At 45.3% G+C, this 12,052-nt stretch overlaps 1 protein-coding gene across 1 annotated transcript in view; it reads left to right on the forward strand.

Annotated features, from left to right (window-relative positions):
• Window positions 1-632: 632 nt before the first annotated feature.
• The window catches only part of LOC309370074 (phospholipid scramblase 2-like), a 28,071-nt gene continuing 16,651 nt past the window's right edge, over window positions 633-12,052 (forward strand). The window contains exons 1-3 of the mRNA XM_081911477.1: window positions 633-821; window positions 8,296-8,328; window positions 10,833-10,982. Of these exons, the coding sequence (XP_081767603.1) occupies window positions 8,316-8,328; window positions 10,833-10,982 (163 nt within the window). The 5' untranslated portion in view covers window positions 633-821; window positions 8,296-8,315. The remainder of the gene's footprint in view (window positions 822-8,295; window positions 8,329-10,832; window positions 10,983-12,052) is intronic.

Consider the following 12,052-nt stretch of genomic DNA (forward strand, 5'->3'; position numbering starts at 1 on the left):
CCTTTACCTTTACTGAGTATATATTATGGTTGGATGCCACAGTATTTGTTTCTTGACGCCTGTGTTTCATTATGTCTTTGTACTGGTGTTGTAGCTGTACAAGTATTATTCTGGAAATGATTTTACATAAGCTTTTCTGTTGAAAAATAATTTATTTTAGAATAATAGGAACAACAGCCATCTCTCTAGCCAACTGTTTTCTTTTTGGTTTCTCTCTCCCTCTCTTGTTCTGTTCACTTCACTTTTCACTTACATACTGCTGCTCTTCATCTGAAGATCACATAAAAATACCCCACCCCTCAAAAAGGTAGGAGCAAACTAGTTATACAGATCACTCTTTGTTTACAAACCTAGCGGCTGGGGGAAATCTCCATTCCGAAGGCGCGTATTTGGCATGGAAAATAAAAGGCAACCCTCCAGACCTCATGGCACGTGGCTCCTTCTCCATAGCCCTTGCAAGGCACAACCTAGTTTTCAGTTCCTTTAAATCTGAACCCCGCTTAGCCCCCGCAGGCGGGCGGGCAAGTGAAGGTGTTCTGAGCAGAGGCGCTCCCAGGTACGATTTCCCCCACTTGTGGGCGTCGGCCGGGGTTGCGGTTCCACTTCCTCCTCGCCAGAGGCTGCTCGCTTTGCCCTCGCCGCTGCTGACGTCGCCGCTCCCGGCCGACCCCCGCCCCTTCCCGGAGCCCCGCTCTCGCTTTTATCCCCACCCCCAGGTCCGCCCTGCCTGTCCAGAGCGGCTGGGAGGCGATTTGTTAAGCAACAGCGCGAGGCGATCAGCTGCGAAGGGACGCGTCCGGCACGCGAGGCTGCTAATCCAGGTAAGTCAGGCGTTTCCTGCGTTAGAGACGCGGGCTCAATAAAGACAGGAGCGCGGAGGAGGCAGAGAGAATTACTGCCGCTTAAGAAAAGACGCGACGTCCACCCATCCTCGGGTGCTGTTCACTCGTGGGCGGGCAGCCCCACAGGTGTGCGGCTGCGGCTAAACCCGGGGAATTGTTCTAGGGGGAAACTGCGGGGAGACGAGAGCTGCGTAGCTCCCACTGTGGTTTCGCTTTCGTTTCCGACGGGGTTGCTCTCCGTGTTCTTGGCGGAGGTCGTTTTGGAGCTCTGGTCTTAATGGTCCTTTCTGTCGTCCTTCTTTCTTCCTGCTTCGTTCGACAGGGATGTGTATTTCTTCCCTTCCCTCGGTAAAGATGTTTGTTCCTGTGCGGCTAGGTAGCGCTGTTTCTGACCGTGCGCGGAGCGTTTTGCCCTGATAGCACCGCTATGAGGATCTTAATTTCAGGGTCGAGGGTTCGAGCCTCATGTTGGACTAGATGACTCCCGTTGGAAGTAACCTTCCAACACTACAATGCTATGATTTTACGTAACACTCCCCCTCCCGCTGTCATCTTTCATTTTGGCTTCCTTTGCAAGTCTCCACCTGTGACCTGTGACCCTCTGAACTGCAGCTGTATTGATGTATCCCTTCGCCTTTCTTCCAAAGATCTCATGGTTCAAAATGTAAATGGTTCACCCTCCATTTTATCATCACAACAACCAGTGCTATTTTTCTAGAAAAAGAGGTGTCAGTGCTCATTATGAACGCCTCCTTTGCTCTCTTAAAATGGCAATGGCGCCCACCTGAGAGGTGCTGAAACTGAGTTCTGGCTAAAAGAAAGAAAGAAAACAACCTTGCAAGGTAGGTTAGGCTAAGAAGCAGTCATTGGCCCAAGGTAACCCAGGGAGCTTCGTGGCTGTGTGGATTTGAACCCAAGTCTGAAGTCTAACCACCACCTTTGTGTTATCCCCTCACCACTGGTCATGCTGGTTGGGGCCAATGGGAGTTGCAGTCCACCAACAGCTGGAGTGCTACAGGTTCCTGATCCCTGCTCTACACCTTCAAATTCATTGAAACCGCTTTCAGAACTTCTTTTGAAATTGCCAAGATAAGGAGGGGGTGGGCAGTGAGTACGATCCTGCTCTGCCCTTGACCTGTTCACCCCAATGGTGGGTGGTGGCGACACATGTGGTGCACATCAATCCCACTCCTAACCTGCATGGGGGCTTTTTGGAGAAGCTTTGACACCTGTATGCAGATAGGAACAAATATCTTTCAGACATTGCGCTGAACATGAAGAAGTCGGGGGGGGAAATCTTGACAAGTCACAAGAGGTTGTGAGATGCCTTCCAAATTGGACAGTATTCATAATTTTTCCATACCACTTCATCAGTGCACATTCTCTGCTTATTAGCCCTGTCTTGTGCATGAGGGTTCTCCTATCCTTTGAGCTGTTCACGAGGGCACAGGGAAGTTGGGAAAGTAGGAAACTTGTCTGCTATGGACTTGCAAAGTTAACTAACCTTAGGATTTAAGTCACCTACTTGCTGATTTCTGCCCAGACACTGAGGTCCAGTGCCGAGGACCTTCTGGTGGTTCCCTCAATGCGAGAAGCTAAGCTACAGGGAACCAGGCAGAGGGCCTTCTCAGTAGTGGTGCCCGCCCTGTGGAACGCCCTCCCAGCAAATGTCAAAGAGATAAACAACTACCTGATATTTAGAAGACCTCTGAAGGCAGCCCTGTTCAGGGAAGTTTTTAATGTGTGACATTTTAATGTATTTTTAATCTTTGTTGGAAGCCTCCAAGAGTGGCTGGGGAAACCCAGCCAGAAGGGCGGGGTACAAATAATAAATTACTATTACTATTACCACAGTTGTAGGGTTTTTCTAGTTGGTGAATATTGCAGATTTTGTAGTTGCAACAGCCCTACAGCAAAATCAGCATCATGATAGCTTGTGTTCATAGAATCAGGCTGATGTGGTCAGCCTTGTTGCTGTGCTTGAAATCTCCCTCCCTCCCTCCCTAAATGCAGTCTAGATGAGAGTTGCCTTAGTAGCACTGACGTAATTGATGCCAGCAAAGCGTGGGGAAGGCTGAAGAGTTCAAAAAAGAACGGGAAAAAATACTCCCTTTCACCTTTTGACCTATATCTTGCATCAGTGTTCCTTGGTTCATTGTACAATGTAGGAAATGCTTTCTGTCATTTAAGTAAAAGGAAGGAAAACTAGCAGAAAGTATTTCCTACATTGTACAAAGAAAAAGGTGACGCAATTTCTAAACTTCGTGTAATCTAGATCATGTTAGTGTGAAACACACTTTTGCTCTGTTTTGGTTTTCTAGAGCAAAACAGAACAAATTAGGTAGATCCCGCTCCCCCCCTTCACTGATATATAATCTTAGATTGCATGATCAATAATTGCCCAGTGTTTTGTAGCCTGGAGAAACGTTGAAAGTCAGTTTTAGGCATCCATGTGCAAGTGGGAACTTCTTTTTTCAAGAAAGCTCAAAACAAAGTCTGTACTCCAAACCCCCTTTGGTGCCTCTGCCCAGCCCTGCCAGGAAAAAAAACTCTTTTGGGTATCAGGTTGCAAAGTCCCATTAACTTCAGTGGTACTTACTCAGTAAGAGCAGGCTCAGGATAGCAGACTTACTTGTGTGTTTTCCAACGTTTTAAAAGATGATTATAATAAATTTACTTGGGATTGTGCTAAAAATCAGAGCGCACAAGGCAGCCAACAAATTAAAAAAAAAATGAGTTCATCATAGTAACAAAGAAATGAAGAATATGGTAACAAACAAGAACTGATTGAGTCCTGGGTTTACAAGTCGATTCAGTACTAATTAATATTGCATCATTTAGATCTCCCGATGGACATTGGGTAACTGCAATCCTGCCAGCTGCTTCCCACAGTGTCTGGGCAGGACCCAAGTAAATGCAAGCACATTTCAAGCCCATGGGAAACCAGCAGGAATGCCAAGCACATTCTTAACCCTTTCCCACTGGAATCCATGGAGCTTATTTTTTTTAAGGTGGATCCCGTTAGGATTTGTTTTGGCATTTTGTTGAGCGAGGAAGCTGTTGTGGTTTGGGGGGGGGGTCTACAAATTTGTGGCTTTTTCTTTTCAGTCTGTTTCTGTGAGCAGGTGACACCTCGTTGCGGAATACTTTGCTGAAACTATTTAGTCCTCAGCATTCTCAAATACCTCCTCCCCATGCCAGGCTCTCTGCCTTGGAGACCACACATTGTCTTGGGTGCTGCTAGCACCTTCCATCAGTGACCATCAACACAGCCCTGCAGCAGCACCAGGTTGAGTGATGGGATGGAGCACTGGTGCTTGGATGTGCATCTTCCAGCCACAGCATACAAGCATGCCTGCCTGCCGTTCTGGCTATGGGGGAGGAAAAGCTGGCAGGTGTGTTGGGCAGTGGAAGCTGGTCCATTAGGGCAAATGGGGGCACTGCCCCACCCACCTCAGTCTGCCTTCAAGCAAGCCTTCACCTGCCTACCATCTTACTTGCAACCAGTAAGGTTTGCCTGTCACTGACCCTGCCTCCATCGATTGCTTGTCTCCTTGCCTTCTGCCCTACAGTCCTAATGGTACCAGCCACCATTTTTGTGTTGTGTGGGCTTTTTCTGGGAGGGGGTGCAGTTTATCCCTGTATTGCAAAGGCTCTCTAGGTACCTCGGTCATACACCTGCCAAACAACATCTATCCTTCCTCCCAGTTCAGCAGCATGTATCTCCATTTGCAACAAAAGATTTAAACATTGTATAAAGTAAATTCAGTTTGTAATTATTGTGTGAATCAGCTGCACTTGAATATACTAAACACAATAATTTCATGGCAGACCATTCGGTGAAACTACATGTTCAGTAAGGAGTATGAAGACTGCAATTCTACTTCTTTCAGAATTGCTGCTGAACATAATCTCACACTTAAAAAGCAAAGGTAGACATGTTTGTCCATAAGAAAACACTTCAAAGTTGGTCCAAACATTTATTAAAAGGTAAAGGGACCCCTGACAATTAGGTCCAGTCGTGGCCGACTCTGGGGTTGCAATGCTCATCTCACTTTATTGACCTTCCGGGTCATGTGGCCAGCATGACTAAGCCGCTTCTGGCGAGCCAGAGCAGTGCATGGAAATGCCTTTTACCTTCCCGCAGGAGTGGTACCTATTTATCTACTTGCACTTTGACATGCTTTCGAACTGCTAGGTTGGCAGGAGCAGGGACCGAGCAATGGGAGCTCACCCCGTCGCGGGGATTCGAACCACGACCTTCTGATCGGCAAGTCCGAGGCTCTGTGGTTTAACGCACAGCGCTACCCGCATCCTTAAACATTTATTAGGGCCAATCAAAATGTAACAAAATTTGTGTTCTCCAGAACTATTTTGTGACATTAAAGGTATGACCCAATTGTGGATTTGGGAGTTCCAGGCAGGCTTTAAAACAGGAAATTTCTTCGTGGGCTAAGAGGAAAACCTTCCATACCATGAAATTCACTTGAAAGTTGGTTTTCATGAAACCACAGTAGATCTTGATGGAAAGTTTGCCAATATAGAACTTGGCCTTGAACAAACACAAAAGCAGGAAGATTAATTAATCTCTGGACTACAAAAGGGCCTCCCAAAGTAAATAAAAGTTTTTGTGTGCTCGTGGGCAGCTGTTGCACTGCAGCTTTTGATTAAGAGAAAAATGACCTGGTAGATATGTGTTTGGTTGTAAACCTATATCACCCAATACAATGCGTAAAACCCATTGAACAAGATGGGACTCGCTTCTGTGTAGGCATGCATTGAGTTGCACGGTAAAAGAATCAGAACAAATATTCAATAGAACTAATATTGTATATCACTTCCTGGTGTCCAAGTTCTCTCTGTTTCTATCCTCCAGAGGGAGGAGCATTTTTGTTGTCAATGATTTTCATCTTTCCACTTTGACATCTGAATCTGCTCTTTCTTCTACAGAAGTATTTGGTTTTCATTTGAATTCATGCATTTGCACTTTCGACATTTTTTATGCCATGTATTGGAAAAACCTGGGGGAGTTGGGATATTGAAGCTGGTGGGGTCCATAATGATGAAGTGGCTGAGCTTATTTTAAAGTGCCTGTGCTTTAAAATAAAGAAATTATAAAGATTCCTGTGGTGATTTCTTGGAGGGTTAAAGTGGATTTGTGTTTGTTTGTTTTTTAAATGTTGAAGTCAAATAGTGGACAGTATATGAAGTTCTAGGGCTGATCAACATATTTAAGTTGAATAAGCTACTGAGGTAGGTAGCTCATCTGTAGGTCTTTAAATACCTCAAATATCAAATACAAAATATATAACTTATCACTAAAATCAGCTTCCTTAATGGAGACTGGAAAAAAGCCAACATGATACAGGTTTTTTTAAAGGGGCTTGTACAATATTAGAACCCAGATAGCCCAGTATCTGTTCTGGATAGATTGGTGTAAAGCATTATTAAAGACAGACTTACTAAGAACAAGAAAGTATCCATGTGGTTTCTGCCTTGCCCACCTTTTGGAGGTATTGAGAGTGTAAGCAATCCTATTCATGTGCTTGGTTTATTTCTTTATTTTGTCTTTTTTAATCAGTTTGCATGCAGCCCTTCATCTAAAAATCGCAGGGCAGTTCACAACATAAAAACACAAAATGAAAACACAAAATACATAATAATGCAAAAGCAAAACAACTTAATAAATCTCATCCAACAGAAACATTTAAAAGGCCATAGAATGTTAATCAGCCAAACACCTGGTTGAAGAGAAACATTTTCGCCTGGCATATATATATATACCGGTATATATCTGTGTGTGTGTGTGCGCGTGCGTGCGTAATGAGAGTACTCCTCAAACCGAAAGCCTCCACAGAAAAGGTCTGTTTTTGTGTTGACACCCCCTATATCTCTTGTGGGGTAGGTACCTGAAGAAGGGCCTCGGATTATGATTTCAGGGTCTGGGTCTGTTCCTACGAGGAGAGGAGTGGTATTGTGGTCCAAAGGCTTAGTAAATATTTGATTGGATCCCAACTTGCCCTTCCATTTGCAGAAGAACTCCTGCCATTCAAGAAAAGGACTGGAATATCTTCCCTGTTCTCTGGTGGCAGTTCCCAATGAGTAGAGCTCTACCCACAGAAACTTTGGATCCAACCCATTATTTAACTGTTTCCAGAAAGGTTTTTGACAGGAGCCCCTTCATATGTTCAAAGAGTGTGTAGAGGAAGAAGTACCACTTTTCTTTCCTCCTCCAGTTCTGGGGAGGGGGGGCAATCCCTGGTGCCTCCATCCTCCCCACCTCCAAGACAAAAGTCCTAAGGGGAAGCCTGTGTTTGCTAGGTTGTGAGTACCCAGAGAAAAGACCATGATAAATAGCTGAATGGACATGTCGACTTGATGTGCGGTAATGATGTAAAAGGCAAATTCCATGCTAGGAAGTGTTAGGAAAGAACCATTTCGTTTTCAAAAAGTGTAATGCTTTTTGAATGTAATAAATATGTGTCAGGGAACTGCCATCGCAGCCAGAGGCGGAGGCAAGGCTCCAGAGCGATGCTGGAGAGGGGCCCAGCAGGGAGAGAGGCAGCCCATCTGCTGGGGAAGGAAATCAGCGTAACACCAGGGGTGAAGGGGGGCAGATGGGGGAATCGGCGAGGGGGCTCCAGGACTCCTCGCCGGAGACCAGCGGGGAGAGTACGGGTTCTCCGCTGCCCACACCCACCCTGCGCAGAAGACTTCCGCGCAGGGAGAGTAGGCGGAGACTTGGTGTCAAAGAACTTCTTTGCTGGAAGAAGTTCAAGAAATGCCCACTGACGGATTCTGCCAGTGACTGAAACAGCCACGAAGTGAAGGGCTGTCCAGACAGAAAGGGTTTAACCAGGTAACCTAGCCCGGAGTGGCGGCAACTTACGCACGAGCAACCCCTATAACCATTACAATATGGTATTGCCTTCATATAAATCTATGGCACAGCTACATTTTGAACATGATGATAGGTAGTCCTGTCTTTGCTGCTCAAAAAGCATTTTGTAATGCAGAAAAGAGAAACCAGATTGCCCTCAGGCCCTGCATTGAGCTTCCTCAGACATCTTATGGGCCACTGTGAGAACAGGATACTGGACTAGACGGGCCACTGGTCTGATCCAGCAGGCCTATTCTGATATTCTTAATCAGTGAGGTCAGACCATCTTCCTACCAGGACTGGTGAAATCATTTTGAGACTTTTAGTTCAGGCAAAAAACGAAGTGGTTACTGTGACTGTTCTTACAAGTGGACACATTGGGGCAAACTCAGTACATTTATAATAATATATTTGCTAAGGAGCCAGGCTCCAATCATGAATGGGGAGGAGCTGGGATTTGTAACTTTGGTAATGCCAAAGTGAATAATACAAAATTAGGAGGGAGGGAGGAGGATATGGCAATGTTGCTTTTTATTTGAAAACAACAGCAACCATCCTATTTTGTTTTCTCAGAAACGAGTATACAAAGATTCATGGAACCCCAGGGTGAGTAATATCTTTCTGCTTTAATTCTGCGAATGTTCATTTTTGACACGGACCATCAATAAAGCGTTGTTTGCCTATTTGCCTACTGTGTACCTATTTTGGCTGCTCTTTGTTGGACACCAGAGGTAGTAAAATAGGGTACCTACAGAAACAGGAATTTTGTGGCTGGTATGTTCTTGTGAGGTAGAAGTACAACTAGACTTCACTTTCATCTCCACGAGCCCTCAACATTTGCTGCAAAGGGTTGCAGATTGTGGGTGTGTCCTGGTGGCTGCAGGAAGCAGAAAACAAAGTCCACTCAGACATTGTATGCTCAGCTCTTCAAACATGGGTTAACTATTCCATTGGGAGTTTAAATAATTTGGAATGAACATTACCAAGGTTTTCATCAAATGTTCTAGAAAAATGCCGCAAAAATCAATTGAATATTCATTTATTTTCTTTTTGCTTTATTGTTCAAATATTTGCTTTATTCAGATATTGTTGTTTTGCTTTAGTATTTTTCCTAAACTGGGTTGCCTTCCCCAAATCATGTACAAAGTGAATCTTGCAACATGAAATATACGTGGAAAGTTGGGAACGAGAGTAGCAGCCCATTAAGCAAACATTCAGGATAGCCCTATAGACTCACAAAAGAAAATGTAAATTCCAAATACATTTTAGGATTGTGTTGAAATTATAATAGTTCTTGTTGAACAATAAGGTGTATGCAGAATTCCAAGCTCTTAAAGATATTTCCTGCCAGAGTTCCATGGCTGTAGAAACTGAAAGACAGGCAGAAATTCAAAAGGTGGACTGTTCCCCTCACTGCATCGCTGTGGTGGTAGAAGTTTTGCCTATTTAGTTTTCTTCTCCATGCACTTCAGCTGTTGGAGGGTGTGGGACCTGTGACCCTCCAGCTGCTTTTAGACTCTGGAGGCCAATGCTCAGGGATTATGGGAGCTACAGGTTCCCCGCCCCTGTGTCCAAAGCACATAACCTCTGGCAGGAGAAAAAACCACCATCCCTAGTAAGTGAAAATAGCACTTCAAAGGGTGTTACTTTTATACAGTTTATATGATTCAGACCTAGGAAGCTGCCTTATACCAATTTAGACCATTGGTCTACCTAAAGCATTGACTGCTGACCGATCTCCATGATTTCAGACAGGGGCCTTCCCCAGCCCAATCTGTTTGCACATATTTTATACAAGTAGATATTCTGGTCACATTCTGCAAGTGCTATACTTTTCAAGAGATAAATCTCAGAATAGGGAATCTGGTAAACTCTCCACTTGAGAATTCTTATCAAGAGAGTAAGGTTGTATTCATTGGGTTTATGGAAATGTTGGTGTAGGAATATTGCCACTTACCTGGCGGGTACATTGGCTTGATGCATTGATGCCGTTTTTACCACCCAGCACAATGTAGCAACATCAGGAGGGTGGCTGCGCCCCGATACGTTGGCTGCTATTGCAATCCATGTACCACCCTTCTGTAAAATGATCTGGTGGTTGCCCATTTTGTTTTGTCTTTTAAATAGAATTTACCTAAAAGTAAAGCTGAATTAGTGGGACGCGGGTGGCGCTGTGGGTTAAACCACAGAGCCTAGGACTTGCCGATCAGAAGGTCGGCGGTTCGAATCCCATGACAGGGTGAGCTCCCGTTGCTCGGTCCCTGCTCCTGCCAACCTAGCAGTTCGAAAGCACGTCAAAGTGCAAGTAGATAAATAGGTACCACTCTGGCAGGAAGGTAAACGGCATTTCCGTGCACTGTTTGGTTCGCCAGAAGTGGCTTAGTGATGCTGGCTACATGACCCGGAAGCTGTATGCCGGCTCCATCGGCCAATAAAGCGAGATGAGCGCCGCAACCCCAGAGTCGGTCACGACTGGACCTAATGGTCAGGGGTCCCTTTACCTTTACCTAAAGCTGAATTAAGGGACAAATCCCATACACTAGAAACTGGCATAGAGCAAGCCTGGCATAAATTAAGCTGGCATAAAGTTCACCAGATCCAAACTTCATTCAGGAGCAGGGCAACTGCTGGTTGAGTTGGTCTAAGCCTGGCAAGGGGGAAACAAGCCTTTGAAAAAGCTTTTGCCAGGTTTCCAGGTCATGTGGTCAAGCTGAATGGACTTGGGATCTGGCCTAAATCTCTCCCCCACCCCTGCTTTCCACCACACTCCCAGAACACCCTTTCTTCAGGACTTACATGGGTTTAAGATCCAGGATGGGGGAGATACATTGGCATATCTGGCTGAACTGCAGATAAAGCAGTTAAGCCATCTTAGACTGAGGGTGCCAAGAACCTCCCATCTCAGCCAGAGTTCATCTGAATCCTAACCCCCCTAAATCCTGGAAGATCTTGCAGACAGGATTGATCCCTAAATAAGGAGGGAAACTCAAGCAGTACAATGCCATGTTTTGCCTTTATGTTTTCTGCTCTCTGCATAAATATAAATGATATATATATTTGCGAGTGTTAAAGAAGTGAGGCTTTGAAATGTCTTTCCATTCTTCCAACAGATAAATCTGCACCTGTCCCACCAGCTCCTGGTTACCCTGGTTCTGCTCCTGGGTACCCTGGAGCACAGCCACCTTATGGATACCCTCAGTACCCCCCTGGGCCTGGTCAGTATGCCCCAGGGCCTGGCCAATATCCTGCTGGTTTTCCAGGTAAGCAGTTATTATGCACGTAAACTTGTATTTTACATTGTTGTGACACTTCCCAACATCACATGCGCTGATGGACTGTATGTAAATTCTATACATTTTTTTAAAAATCTATATATTTATTCTAATGAATAAATTTTTATACAAGCCTTCATATGAGGACCACAAGGCAGTTCACAATCAAAAGTACATGACATAACAGGCAAAACAATATCCTCCAGTTTAAAAGGCCATAAAGGTAAAGGGACCCCTGACCATTAGGTCCAGTCGTGACTCATTCTGGCGTTGCGGCACTCATCTCACTTTATTGGCCAAGGGAGCCGGCATACAGCTTCCAGGTCATGTGGCCAGCATGACTAAGCCGCTTCTGGTGAACCAGAGCAGGGCACGGAAACGCTGTGGACAGCAATGGATCCAGAAGTACCTGCAAGCTATGGACCTGCTCTTTCAGAGGGAGTATAACCCTATCAAGAGCAGGCCACCTTCCATCCATTGATTAAGGGAACCACCCACGTAACAGTGCCTCATGAGCCTCGCCAATCAGAAGGTTGGCGGTTCAAATCCCCATGATGGGGTGAGCTCCCGTTGCTCTGTCCCAGCTCCTGCCAACCTAGCAGTTCAAAAGCACATCAAAGTGCAAGTAGATAAATAGGTACCACTGTGGCGGGAAGGTAAACAGTGTTTCCATGCGTTCTGGCTTCCGTCCCATTGTCTCGTTGCTCCAGAAGCAGTTTAGTCATGCTAGCATGATGTGGAAAGCTGTCTGTGGACAAACGCTGGATCTCTCGGCCTGAAAGCGAGATGAGCGCCACAGCCCCATAGTCGCCTTTGACTGGACTTAACCACCCAGGGGTCCTTTACCTTTTTACCTTTACCTCTCGGCAAGTCATTACTGAGGCAGAACAACGATCCAGCACAACCACTGCCTCATCTGCAGATGTAACTGAGAAGCAAAACTTGACCATAGAAATGTAGACCATTTAAGGAAAGGTCCATATTCTGTTCAGCTTCATGTTTTGGTCTCAGTTCAGGATTCCTGTTCTAGGTCTCCCTACAGTGTTACTATGTATGCA

This window comes from Podarcis melisellensis (assembly GCF_964234715.1).
Source record: "Podarcis melisellensis genome assembly, chromosome: 5".
In the NCBI taxonomy this organism is placed as follows: Eukaryota; Metazoa; Chordata; class Lepidosauria; order Squamata; family Lacertidae; genus Podarcis; species Podarcis melisellensis.